The sequence below is a fragment of the Talaromyces atroroseus genome, assembly GCF_001907595.1.
Source record: "Talaromyces atroroseus strain IBT 11181 chromosome Unknown scaffold_1, whole genome shotgun sequence".
Classification (NCBI taxonomy): Eukaryota; Fungi; Ascomycota; class Eurotiomycetes; order Eurotiales; family Trichocomaceae; genus Talaromyces; species Talaromyces atroroseus.
The window spans coordinates 2,783,260-2,797,095 of NW_017971433.1; the positions used below are offsets into that span (position 1 = coordinate 2,783,260).

The window sequence follows — 13,836 nt, forward strand, 5'->3', positions numbered from 1 at the left end:
TTCTGTATCTCTCTCTCTCTCTCTCTTTGCCCCTTCACTCTCCGCTTTTAGGAATGACTATATAAAGGCGGTTGTTGGTTTATTGCATAGTCTTTTGCTCGTCTATATTTTATTTTCAAGCAATCAACATCGAATCCAACATCGAAAGGAGCAGAGGATTAGTTAACATGCATATGATAAGCAGCGGGGGAAAATTCGCCGAGTAAAGCTGACAGAGCTGATTGAACCTCGGACCCCAAAATAGGCATATATTCTTCCCTTCGTATCAGTGACCTCAAGCTCATGGCTCAATGCAACGTCGTAAAAGGGTCTAGACTTGCGTAACAGAAACAATAAAAGAGAAAAACAAAAACGAAACAAAAGGTAAAGACGAAATGACGTACCGTCTGTCTGCTTGCGGCAACTCTGGCCTACTATGTGGAACCGATAAGAAACTTCGGCATTTATGCTACCTACCTAGAACTTATGCATTCTAGGATAAATTATTGGTTTTCATCCGTGAACGTGATATTTAATTCATTAGTTTGGCAATGAAAGACATGAAGATAAATGATAAATTCATCCAACCCATATACAAACTACTGAAAGTGGAGTGACCGGCGATCGATGATCAGGTTTCCCCGGATTTTCATTTTCTAACCTAAATAGTCAGCATCTTTATCTTTTCTAACTTATTAGTTATACTTTGATTTTCTTTTCTATTGGTTCATTCAAGTGTCAGACTCATTCTCCAATGGAAATATTAACTATAGGTTTCAGGCTTATGTATTACGCCTAATAGGAAAGAATTTAGCCCCTATTGACAACGCGATTTTCAGAACGTCTCGTATTCAGCTTCCTACGGATTATGATTTGAAGTGTAAATCATTTTTTCTCGAAGGGAGTTGTAGGTTTATTATTGTAGGGTATTAGAATGGGGAAACATTTGCACCTAGTAAACCTTGCGGTTTAGGGCTAGGGCTAGGGCTAGGACTTAGTAAGGCCCGAGGCATAATAGGTAGGTTGAGCACGAAATCTCAGTGTCGCATGTAACTAAAACATTAGGGTATCGTACCTAACTAGACTATCTCATATGATCGATCATATATACATGACAAGACATCAAGTTCATGGCAATAGTAGTTAATTATAAAGATGATTTGAAGTTCCACTGGAATATTAATCAATCACCGAATTGATGACATCTGACCAAGTAGATAATCAAGATTTTTTTTTTATTTTGTTTTTTTTTTCTTTACTCTTCGTGAATGGCCTTCTCCTCAAGTTTCAAGTCAGAGATATCACTGGCATTAGCCAAGCCCAGCTCCTCATAAATGCGTTGCATGCGCTCACGGTCCTTGCTTGCAATGCTACCCATGTCACCACCGAAGAAGACGTCGAGTTCCTCGAGGGTCTTGTCCTTGGTCTCAGGGAAGAATTTCCAGATAAAGAAACCACCGCCAGCTGAGAATATGGCGAAGAAGATGTAAGTACCGTATTTCATGGATCCAAGCATGTCCTTGGTGGTCAGACCGATAACGAAGTTGAACATCCAGTTCGTTGAGGCGACAATGGATACACCACGGGATCGCATACTGGCTGGGAAAATCTCTTGTGCAAGCACCCATGTGACAGGGCCCCAGGAGTAGGCGAAGTTGACGGCAAACAGCCAGATGAAAACAATGGCAACCCAGCCTTGTGTAACGGCAAGATGTTCGCCCTTGTTCCACTGGTCCTCGTACACACCCTCGACACTGGCGACGATAACGTGGCAGATGAACATACCAGCAGCACCGACAATCAGGAAGGTCTTACGACCGAACTTGTCCAAGTACAAGACAGCGGGCAGGGTGAAGGTTACCTGCAGGATACCAGTCACACCGGTAGCAAGCAACTCGGTGGTGGTGGAAGAGAAACCAAAACTCTCAAAAATTTGGGGCGCATAGTAAAGCACAGCGTTGATACCAGTAAACTGCTGGAACACCATCATCGCGCTTCCAAGGAATACACGCTTGAACATGTTGGGGGCGAAAAGGGCTTTCCATGGGGCTAAGATGCCACCTTCGCCGATCAGCTCGGCTGTGGTCTGCTCGTCGAACATAACGGCGGCCTTGATTTCCAATAGTTCAGCGCTCAAGAGAGGGTCGTTCGGGTCCAACCGACGAAGCTTGCTTAGAGCAGTACGTGCCTCGTCTTCGCGATGCTTCAACATCAACCAACGGGGGGAGAAGGGGAAGAAGAACAATCCGAAGAACACTAAAAGGTAGAAGATTGCTTGTTAGATCAAAGATCGCGCTAGAAGGAACATATGATAGGCTGTTGAAAAATATCTGTCAAACTTACAGGTCCAAGCAGGAACCAATTGCAAGGCCAAAGGCACACGCCAGGCAACATCAGTCTGGCCAGTGCAAGGATGGCCATGGTTCTGCTCGTAGTTGTAGCTTCCGGTGGAAGTATATGGGTTGGTGATGCCCTCGGGCTTACACTTGTTGCCGCCAACGTAGGAGAAGCCAAAGTCAAGCCAGAAGGCGACAGTGGTGCCGATGGTGATGGAAAGTTGCTGTAGCGAGACCAAAGATCCACGCAGCTCGGGAGGGGCAATCTCGGCCTGGTACAATGGAATGACCATAGAGAACATACCAATACCGAAACCACCGATGATACGACCGGCGAAGAAGTAGGCGGGTGACTGGGCACCAGATTGTAGACCAGTACCGAGAGTGAAGACGAGCACAGCAACCATCATACTGTATTTACGCGAGATCACGTCGGACAACCAACCGTTGAAGAGAGCACCAGCCCAAGCACCCAGCTCAAGAGCAGCAACGAGCCAACCCTGGATGGTCGAGCCCATCAAGCCGGGGAACTTGTTCATGAAATTCTCCATAACCAGGATAGGAGACATAACACCTTGGTCATATCCGTACATCATACAACCCAGGGACACGAACACACAGGTCAAGAATACATAAGGATTCTTGAGCATACCACGGAGACCGTGGGGCTTGGAGGCATTTTGGCGGCCAACCAAGGACTGGCTGTTCTTTGCCTCCTTTGTACTGGAGGACAGATAGGCAGGCATGGTGTGTTGTTGTCTTCTGTATTATCTTGAACTTTCTTCCAGGCTCGCAGCCACAACGAACAGAAGAAGGGAGGAGGAGAAGGGGAGACACAAGGAAAGAAAACAAGAACTCGGGTCGTGAACCCGGGGTGTTGGGCCTATTTTATAAGCATCTGGGGGCGAACCCCAGACCAAAGCGACTGCACCTTTTTTTTTCCCTTTCTTTTCTGTTTTTTTTTTTTCCCCTAGCTCTGAATTCATTGACCACGTTACATGGCAGCTCCACTTCATCCTTTCCTCCCCCAGTGGAGGACTCCGTACGGAGTAGTTAGGGAAAGGAAAAAAAAAATCGTGCTAGTCCGGTGCGGAGGACCCCTGTCTGTTTAGTGCCACCCCCCCGACTTCTGTCTGATACGTTCATTACAAGCAATCTCCGTTTTCCTCCCCCCCCCTCCTCTCCCCATTGTACGGTCTTGAACCAGTCAGCATGCCGGAGGACCTTTATCGTTCATCCGGTCTTCTTTGACATGCTTTGTTTGAGGTCTGGCAGTGTTGATTAGTCTATGTATAGTTAGTGGATGTGACTCGACAACTTGATGGCAATTTCACAAGTTGCTCATGGTTGCCTTAACGTTAGGTCACCTAGCCTATGTGCTGAGAACTTAGCTGTACGGAGTAGTATCATCATGAAGTACGTGCTAGTGCAACATCACTTTCCGTGCACTGGCTGCCAACTACGGAGTATTTGAGCAAAAGCCAGTGTTGTTAGCAGACTGACTCGCCTATCACTCTCGCAGACTTGGGAACGGCCAGAACCTGCTTCAGTCCGCAGTAACACGCGACCCCGCGATAGATCCGTGAGAATTTCCGAAAGTGATAACCAATGCTAATTCGCCGCCACATGCCAGCTTTTCAGACGTCTTTCCGCTTGCCAAGGACCGAAAGAGGTCCTGTCTTACGTGTATGAGAGGCTTGTTACCAAGGTTTAATGTCGGGGGTTGGCTGATGGTGAAATGAGGGTTATATCCACCATGTTACTTATTCGGTTCTAAGTTAATCTTGCCCATGGGCCGAACCTTCTCTGGGGACGAATCCGAGTGCTGATTTGCGGATGATGTCTCAAAGCGCGTGTCTAATTAATCATTTTAGCCCAGTTACCATGAGCGACTAGCAGGAGTTGGAAGTATTGAGGCTGAGGCCTAGTAATCAACTATGCCGCCTGCAGAGTAGGCTTGATACTAGCTCACAACCCCAGCATCTTAATATACGATGTAGCACGGAGTTTCCTTGGCCTCCCTCGTCGAGCAATTTCGAGGTAAACAACTACGTGCAGGACGCGATCCTCTTCGTTTACTGATGAATCCTTCCTATGTATCCTGCTACCTGAAGCCAAAGGGCCTTAGCGCTGCCATTCGGGGTAACGTTGCACCCGTTTGGACGCTAAGGTTGCAGCAAACAGCGCGTCTGCTGTCTGCACTATACGCTATAGTGACTAGTATACTCCGTACCTAGAAGCGACGTGAAATACATCAGGCCGCGAAATGTAAGACCCAGTTAGCCCTAATCCTGCTTGAATGATTTGCCGCTACCCCGGCTGCAAACCGGTCAAACACTGCCGCATCGAGACATTCCTTCCGAGGCGTATCGAGCTTGTAACTTGGCTGAGTCTGGAGTGGAGAAGAAATACACAGAGGCTGGTTTGCTTGGGCGTTATTATTGTTTTACGTATTCGATTTACTTTCACGTGTCCGATGGATCTCATTATTCTCCGCATTTTCACTAAGCAAATGCAAACCCATGGCTGGCCACGAAAAACGTGGACTGCGCGCACCGAATGCCACGGACGGGCACAAAGCTTGATGGTCTTAAGCAAAGATTTTAAGGTTCGCATTCCCACGTTCCGTATCATTACCTCTGGGTTGAAAATGCTTTACTACTTGCTGACATCTGCATGCAGGCTTGACTAGCTTTACTTTCCCCGTACATCGCTCCAGGCCATACATAGTCTTTGGGCAGAATACGCCACTTTTCTATAACAACATGATTACGTGGAAAACAACAGTCAACATGGATAGAACCTGCCCAAGGAAGTCATACATAGCAAATCATTCGTAACACTAGAAATCTTCCGAATAGATTTGCTCCAGAATATCTCTGTACAACACATGTGGATCATGGATTTTTTTTTTTTTCTTTCCCTCTCTCTTTTTTTTTTCTCCCCCCCTAAAATCTAAAATTTGGAAGGGTCTGGGAATTCGAAAGAATGTTTATCCGCTCGCTAAACCAAGCTCATGGGATCCCGAGATGGCTGGGCCGAGTGCCGGAGAAGTACGGAGTACACAGTGACACTCACGCAATACTAAGTAGCCACCGCAATTTACATTTGTTCCCCCCGGGGACCGTAACTACTCCGCGGGTTGGAATTTGATTAGCATGGGGAAGTCTAAATTATGATCTTTTTGCCGGTATTCGGACCGAGTGTGCAACTGACGGCTAGTCGGCTGCGAGACTACACGCGTGGAAAAAGATACCTGTATCCTTACTTCCACTTGCCTGCGTCGGCTCTTGAGCATGGCAAATTTTTTTATTTGTCACGAGACTATTCCTTGAGAAAAGTTTTTTCGTACTCCATACGTGTCTCCGTATGGATACCCCCGATGTACACTAGTCTAGGTAACTAGTCCATTCTTTGTCTCTCTCTCGCGTACGGTGCTGTGCAGTAATCTATGAGAGATCTCTTATCCCCCTTGTTCTTCGGCGTCGATTTGCCGGTCTAGACGACGGAGCTTCTATTTGACTCGGATCCCTGAGTGTGTGTGGCTTTACTACTGGTAAAAAAAAAAGCGGTTCTAGCCATTGGACCATGTGATAATGCCTGCCTCATGCTGCTTAACCAACTTTGTCATTACTTGGATAAGACGGCCAAGATTCCCAGGTTTGTCTCTTTAGTGCAATTAGGGTTAGGGTTAAGACTGCCTGCGTAATCACGTGAACGCTGAGTCGCCCCTTTTTCTCACTCTAGGGGGAACTTCTTTGGCAGGTGATACTTATGGAATCTAGCGTAGTTCACTAAACTACCTGTTAACTCAGCTGGGAGCTTCCTTCTCCCGAACAACTTAAGTACACCTCTCATCCTGCTTTACCTGGACGCTGCTTTGTTTTCCTGCATATAATTATATACTAAAAGGAAGGCCAGGGAATCAGGTAGGCAAACTCTCAAATTTCCCCCCCCCCCCCCCTCGCCACCCAAAAATCCCATTACGCAGGAAACGGACGGCATATGTTATAAGGGAAAGATATGAATAAAACCTGTCTCTACGCATAAGAGCGGATCTAAGCAGCATGGCTGCGCTGCAAGCAACGACAATGTACCATTCTTTCTGAATTGTACTCACGATAGCTTGAATGCATCGTTGACGCAATTGGGGGCTGAGGCTTTCCAACATGCGACTCTTAGTTCCAGCCATCGCGGCTTGAATATCGGAGTCTGAGTATCCAGTCCCTTGGAGAATGCGCTTGAGTTTGTCAAATGTCAGGTTTTGAAAGATGGCGCTCGCGATCACAAGAACCGTCACCTGGCCAGACTGCTGAGCGATGGTAAGGAAGCGTATCACATCAGGTGCATCGGCGGCATTTACGATCTGTGGGCCGAGCGAGAAGCCTGCTTGTGTAGTAGTCATACCGAAGCCCACAAGGATAGAATAACCATAAGTTGTCGCCATGGCAGTAGTCTCATTGACAGTGGACCATAGGGCACTACCCACGACAAGGAGTATGCTGGCGGCTATGTAGCAAACGATGGGGTACCCGGTGCGTTTCATCAACAGGCCGCATGTAACCACCCCAGTGATGTAGGTGCATACGTATGGCAACATCCGGATGGCGGACTGTGTACCCGATTCTCCATGGACAAAGAGAAAGTACAACGGAATGTAATAGATGCTGATGAAGATTGATCCTATGCCACATGCTATGCAGAGGAACGAACCGGCAAGGTCCCAGTTCTGAAAGAAATGGGCAGGAAGCACTCTATTTTGGCGAGACGTGAAAACGCAGAAATGCTGCGTGACAGCAAAGGTGATGGACGCGACGCCGAAAAGGACAATCAAGGCAATGGTCGAACCGGCATTCCAGGCCCAACGAGAACCACCCATGGAGAATACCAAGGCGAAAAGAACATAGGCTGTGCTCACAAGACATATCCCAAGCCAGTCGAAGGAGCACAGTTTGCTGGAAACGCTCATATCGGGGCGCCGGGGTTGAGCAGGGAGAACAAGCAAATAAACTGGAAGCATAATGCCAACAATGACAAGATTTATGTAAAATGCCTACTTGGAGGACTCAAGGGTGAGCTTTTTGTTCTCTCTCTCTCTCTCTCTCTCTTTTTTTGGGGGTCTCTATTTTTTTTCTTTTCTCTTTTTCTATTTTGTTTAAATATCCATGTTCCGATCAACAACGCGGCCCTTTCCGCCATGGTTCAAGATTCGGATGCCTGATCATGCGCGTCCTTGGACTTGCGTCGGCGTCACGCGCCTCGGAGAGGACAATATGTGCGTAGGGAGTGAAGTTGTTGCGCGCAATTCCAAGACTGAAGGTCAAGATGGAATTGGAGATGCTGGCATCGCTGCAAAAAGGATTCGGAGATACCATTACATACTACTGCAACCGGACTTTGTACATATAACGAATCCTAATGTAATAAAACCCTCCCTTCAATGCACAGGCCCTGTCTGAATTATCTTTTCCTCAACAGTCATCTCATCGAGGCTTATATCTATAGCAGAAATATGATTTATGACAACGCAAACGTCCCACCCGTGCGGAATTTATATTCCGCTTTCAGGAAATAATGCATGAGACGAACAACCGCAACTTTGACATGGGAGTCAAGACTACCAGTTGTCCTGAAAAAAGTCAGCGAAAGGAAAGCACAATGCAACAGGAGGCGGATTTGCTATTCCGCCACAAGGCCAACGACAATCAACGCCCACAGCGACGACAGTACACATCGAAAGCCTGCAACGAGTGCCGTCGACGCAGAGCCAAGGTGAGGAGACTAGAATTCTCTTGCTGTGGCACTTCAAATGCTGACTCGACGAGAGTGTGACGGGGCCAGTCCTTTCTGCTCTCGCTGTGCCCAACGCGGCATTGCTTGCCAGTATAGGGCCGAGGAGGACAGGCGGCGACCTGCCGCCCGGTCTTATGCTGAGATGCTACGAGGCCGGATCGATCTTCTCGAGCGCGTAATACGGCTCAACTCTGTGGACTTCGACGCCAGCATCGCCGTGCTCAAGACAAGGGAGCGATCGCGAAAGCTTGGCGACGAGTCACCGTTGAGCAGCGATGAGGCCCTGGACGGCGATGCCAACAGCTCGCCAGCAATATGCGAAGAGCCCTCTGAGTCTTTCAGTGGGATGCTTTCGTCAGATAAAGCTCTCAACTTTGAGCGAGATGGGGAGATCCGCTACTTCGGGCCAACCAGTGGCAGACTCAATTTCGGATCCCGAGACTGTAAGGACATCTAAGGCCTCTGCGATGGTGATAATGATAATACTAAACAGCTTTTCTTCTAATTGATTGGCAGGCAATACTACATATCGTACGAAAGTGTCAGACACGTCGAATCCACTCGCAGCCGAATTATCCCATGTCCGCGCCCAAGTAAATCGAAGTTTCTCCTCCGATGACCACGACACCATATCAGAACAGCTCAAACTCCACTTGATTGATCTATATTTTGAGTGGTACCAACCATGGTGCCAAATGGTGGATGAGCACCTTTTCCGAGAGTCCCGAGCCAGCCACGGCCGGTTCCATAGCCCCCTGCTAGAGCATTGCATCTTGGCTGTCGGCGCAAGGTTTTCAGACGTACCCGAGCTGAGGTCCAATCCGTCTGATCCAAATACCGCAGGGCTTTTGCTTTTTGACAAGGCCGATTTGAAGTGGCCGACCATCACTACAATACAGTCCCTCAACTTGCTGAGCATCCTACACGTGGTAACCAGCACAAAAAATTTACCCCGAGATGAAGAGAGCATCAACAGTTAACATGGAGTTAGGCTGTTGGAGCCGACGCTGCCGGATGGCTACGTCAAGGAATGGCGATTCGCCTAGCTCTTGACATGGGTCTGAATCTTGATGCGGCTTCTTTGCGCGGTTCAAACTTGTTAACGACCGAGGAAATCGAACTTAGACGCCAGATATATTGGGCTCTATATTGTGACGACAAATTATACGCCATCTACACAGGTCGTGTGTGCACCATGCTGGTGAGTTTCCCTGCTATTTGATACTCCATACATACCCTAGACTGATCGCCAGTTCAGTCATGTCAAGCATCTGTTCAGTTACCGTCTCTTTGTCCTGATAGCTCGAACACTCAATTGACTTGATATTGCCGGAAACATACAGTGGCCAATTTCTCGCCTTGTTGTCTAAATCTACTCAAAGGTTCAAAAAGCTAGTTTGGAGGTATAAAAATTTTTTAAACCGTACATATAGCGATCGATGTTGAAATACAGAGTGCCTGGCACTGGCAGATGCGCCGCTTTGCTATGCCCCCTCGCCGACAGTTTTTTCTCATCGAAGGCAAGTTGTGACCTCCCAACTCTGTTAACAATACTAAAGGCAGTACGGATATCATTGTTCAAAACTTGCGTGCGGGTGTGTGAGCTTCGAAGAGCTTATCCAGCTCGTCACACGTCTTCCCTTTAGTTTCGGGGACAACGAAGTAGGCCAGGACAAAAAGGCAAACACCAGGTACGAAGTATACCAAGCCAGTCTTGGCACCAAGATTAGCATTCTCGGTGTTGACGAGATATGGAATAGCAATGGACCAGGCCATATTAAACAGGGAGTTAACACCGGCGGCCAGCGCGTTGCTCTTCGAGCGTAGTCGAGAGGATGTCATCTCGCTTGTAATAGTCCAGCCCACCGCACCAACTGATATGTAGTAGAAGGCATTCCAGATGATGCACAGAATAGCAACTCCGATGCTGGTACTTTGGCTTCTAGGCTTGACGAAACCCAAAATGCCGATCACAAGAAGACATAAACACACAACAAAGGAGCCAAATAGCAGTTGTGGTCGCCTTCCAACGTGCTCAATTATGAGGAACGAAAAAGCTCCTGCGAATAGACCAATAAACATAGAAATAAGCGTGATCAAGAAAGAGTTTCTAAAACCAGAGAGGTTAAGAAAGTAAGCCAGGTAGTTGCCGCAAAGACCATAGCCCATGAAGTGTTGCATGGCCATTGGAAGACACGCGATGAGCGTTCGTCGAAAATCTGTTCCCTTGAAACATTCTATAAAGGAAGGTGCCTCGCTCTGATTCTTTCTCTCATGTTCCAATGTTGAAATAATAGTGCCGAGATTTTCGTCAACGCCGTAACCAACTTCTCTGCCTCTCAATTTGATCAGGGCAGCTCGAGCTGCACCCGTTTTGGAATTGGCCACGAGATAGTACGGAGATTCAGGTACCACTGGAAGAAACAATGCTAAGCAGATGGCACCAAGACCAATCTGGGAGACAACGGTTCCTTTCCAAGGCCATGCGTTCGGTACGTGAGTAGTGCCCTCCAGAACGCAGGCGGCGAGAAATGACCCGACAATGATCCAGAACTGGAAGAGAGAAAGTAGAAACCCGCGAACGTTGGCTCGGGGCGAGCTCAGAGACGTAGACAGGAACGGTGCCTTGCATCTGGCCCATGGCATATCCAAACAGAAACTTAGCCGCGATCCAGACTTTCCAATTTGAATAAAAAAGCTCGACGAGGGTGCCAATTATCGTCAACCTCAAAGCATGGGTAAGGCATTAGCCATTGCCACGTTCTTCGAGGTAACTAAGTCAACTCACAGTATGACAGAAAGGAATGCAGGTCTCCGGCCAAAAGTGTCATTGAAAAGTCCCGAGCACAGAGCACCGACCAGGGCAGACACATATTGAACAAGGCTCCAAATCAGCTGGTGGCTCGCTGGAAGAGCCCACGACTGAGCAGCATTGTCGTATGTACCAAAGAACTCAACGAACTCGGTATTGGCAATAATGGAACCAATCAGTGTCATGTCATATCCGATAAGTATGGCAGCAGACGAGCATGCAAATGCTCTTTTTGACATCATGATGGAATTTAGCAGGCACATTCCTCGCAGGTTCCTAGAATTTCACAATACCCACAGGCAAATGCAGCTCTCGTGCATCTTTTCAGAGCACGCAATGACTCTACCCACGTCAAATGCGGCAAGATTATTTCGGAACTGTTGCCATGCTCCAATGTAGATTGCTTGTCGACGACGAAGTCGAACGACTTCTCAGGCTCAACTGGAGTGGACATGGATAGTGTATAAACTTCTTGTTGTATAGCTTAGATTGAGGGTGGTAAACGAAGGGGAGAAAAGTTGTTTGTCTTTACCAGCAACGCGACCTCAATCGAGTTTACATATACTTCGAGACAGTAAATATCATGCTCGTACTATAAGCATCCCGGGTGTCTAGGGTCTCGGATCAGTATTGAGGGAAGTGGCTGATACCAGAGCTGCTATCAGGGCGGAATTGGAATTCCGCTCGCTTTTGAGTTTGGACTTGATAGTAGAAAAGTTTCTCTTATCTACATAAATACACAGTCACTTTATTTTGGTGCTCCGCAGGTTCCATATCTTAGGGTTAGTGACTTGCAGAAAAAAGAATACGGAAAGAAAGAAGAAACCCAGGATAGAAAAGAAAATATCATTTATAGGCACAATTTGTAATGCCATATTCTCTGTGTTCAAAGCCGCTGGGTCATTGACTGTCCGAAAAAGAGTTGTACTACTTCATTGATGTCAACGTATGCCAGCTTAGAGATCGAGGTGCTCTGGATTACGACAGTCCATTTACTATCCAAAACTATTCAAGTTTGTGTATGTAAAAGATTTCTTCAGCCACATGAACAATCCCAACGGCTACAGCGTTCATAGCCGTCGTTCCAATCAAGATCTCGAACTCGGTACCCTGGTCAATGACCCAACCGCCTTTCTGAGGATCATACATGGCGAGCGCATAAGGCTCGATGCTGATTTCAATGTGGCAACTTTCTCCTGCATGCAGCAGTCGGGACTTTACAAAGCCACAAATCTGTTTTCGTGGTCTGGCTAATCGGCACGCAGATGTCTGAGAAACCCAAGCTATAACTGTTTCCCTTCCAGGTAAGAGACAGGGGCCCAGGGTACCGATGTTGTCAACTTGAGCTGTCACCATTAGGCGGTCACTACAAGACAAGGAATGAGGGCCGACAGTGGCTCCTGAAAGCCTAAACTGACAATACGACAATCCAAAGCCGATAGGGAAGAGAGGCTCTGTACCAACAAGATCCCACCATCTGTATCCCACATATAGGCCCTCTGCATAGTATGCTTGGTGCTGCTCCCCGGGGAAGGACGAGTAGGCAGGACAGTCAGCTAGGCGCCGAGGGAAAGTAATTGGCAATCGGCCTGATGGATTGAAATCGCCACAGATAACATCTGCCGCGGCATTTCCCAGTTCTTGGCCCTGATACCAGCAGTATAGGACGGCGTCAATGCGATCAATCTAGGGCTGCAGCTGAATTGGCGTGCCTGCTTGGACGATAACGATAACGCGTTTACATACGGCGGCAACTTTTTCAATGAGATCAACTTGCTTGCCAGGAAGCTCGAAGACTGGGATATCCTCTCCCTCTGTTTCCCATTCCTTATCTCTCCCCACAACAACAAGAGCGGCATCGCATGTCTGAGCAATCTCAGCCGCCTGCTGCGGCAGATTGGATTCGTCAAATTCCTCATACCCAAGTCTAGTACCCTGGAATGTATTCTCCATGGGCTCTATCAAATTCTTGGTTTCAGGTGTGATCTGTCGGTCGTGCGAGTGGTACTCAACTCTCAGGTGATAGTCACGACCGGCAACCATGGGCCATGTAAATATCGTCTCACCGGATCCGTAGGTGAAAAAAAAGGCTCTCTCTTTCCTCAAATGCACCTGATTTTTCTGTAACCAACTCCCCGTCGATGTAGAGCTTGGAAGGTCCGATACTGGCCAGAGACAAGCGGTGATTACCAGAAGTGGCCGGCGTTAAGATGGTCTCCTGGCAGAATGAGAAGCTTGACTCAGGATCTATCTCGGAAGGAGCGTCGTTGAAAGAAATGTAGTATAGATCTTCTCTTTTGGGTTATTAGTACTAAATTCTCAAAACGAATGCCTCTTGGGTTTTCAGGATATACTTAACATGTTCGTGCTGGTGACAATAGGACCTTGAAACCCGTGATCATGACCGCGATGCCAGTCGATAGCAGCCCCCCGGCCAACATGTAAAACTCTTCGCGAATTCTTTTGTCTTCGACTGTAAGGATACTGACTGCGCATATCTATGATGTCTGGATTTTACTTCACCGGTCAGCAGCTAGACAACCAACTTGTCACATCAATTTCCAGCCTTCTCGACCTAGCTGGCGTTCCTAATCTTCTCTAGGGCAACTATTTATTAACCATCAACGGAGTTCCCACGACTGTTTGAGTGAATATTTCTCCCTAGAAGGATATGTTTAGTTCCGAGAGTCCACTAATCCTGTGATGGGTAGGGTGTTGCCTTTGTCGTGCCAGATACATATATCCAATATTCGTGCGCCTCCTGCGCCTCCCTATTAAAAAACTGGATTTCTTCCCTGCACGGAGAGATTGGATTGTCCCATTCAAACACATTGCGATACCCTTCGCCTGCTACACACCTACATGTCAACAACGAACTTACGGTATCATTGTAACGCAAGTCCGATGTGCTTCAGG

The 13,836-nt window shown here is 47.6% G+C and overlaps 5 protein-coding genes across 5 annotated transcripts; 1 reads left to right on the forward strand and 4 right to left on the reverse strand.

Moving 5' to 3' along the window:
• Positions 1-1,234: 1,234 nt before the first annotated feature.
• On the reverse strand, positions 1,235-3,061 carry UA08_02055 (hypothetical protein; the record flags this gene model as incomplete). Its single annotated transcript, XM_020261787.1, has 2 exons — positions 1,235-2,235; positions 2,323-3,061. 2 exons carry the CDS (start codon positions 3,059-3,061, stop codon positions 1,235-1,237), a joined length of 1,740 nt encoding a protein of 579 aa, XP_020123627.1.
• Positions 3,062-6,373: 3,312 nt separating this feature from the next.
• Positions 6,374-7,284, reverse strand: UA08_02056 (hypothetical protein; the record flags this gene model as incomplete). The annotated part of the gene is made up of 2 exons (XM_020261788.1): positions 6,374-6,391; positions 6,436-7,284. The coding sequence occupies 2 exons, from the start codon at positions 7,282-7,284 to the stop codon at positions 6,374-6,376; spliced, it is 867 nt and encodes a 288-aa protein (XP_020123628.1).
• Positions 7,285-7,889: 605 nt separating this feature from the next.
• On the forward strand, positions 7,890-9,427 carry UA08_02057 (hypothetical protein; the record flags this gene model as incomplete). Its single annotated transcript, XM_020261789.1, has 5 exons — positions 7,890-8,087; positions 8,143-8,551; positions 8,625-9,037; positions 9,100-9,309; positions 9,350-9,427. The coding sequence occupies 5 exons, from the start codon at positions 7,890-7,892 to the stop codon at positions 9,425-9,427; spliced, it is 1,308 nt and encodes a 435-aa protein (XP_020123629.1).
• Positions 9,428-9,686: 259 nt separating this feature from the next.
• UA08_02058 (hypothetical protein) lies at positions 9,687-11,162 on the reverse strand (the record flags this gene model as incomplete). Its single annotated transcript, XM_020261790.1, has 2 exons — positions 9,687-10,740; positions 10,897-11,162. 2 exons carry the CDS (start codon positions 11,160-11,162, stop codon positions 9,687-9,689), a joined length of 1,320 nt encoding a protein of 439 aa, XP_020123634.1.
• A 763-nt stretch (positions 11,163-11,925) lies between these two features.
• On the reverse strand, positions 11,926-12,963 carry UA08_02059 (hypothetical protein; the record flags this gene model as incomplete). The annotated part of the gene is made up of 2 exons (XM_020261792.1): positions 11,926-12,567; positions 12,667-12,963. 2 exons carry the CDS (start codon positions 12,961-12,963, stop codon positions 11,926-11,928), a joined length of 939 nt encoding a protein of 312 aa, XP_020123635.1.
• Positions 12,964-13,836: the final 873 nt, after the last annotated feature.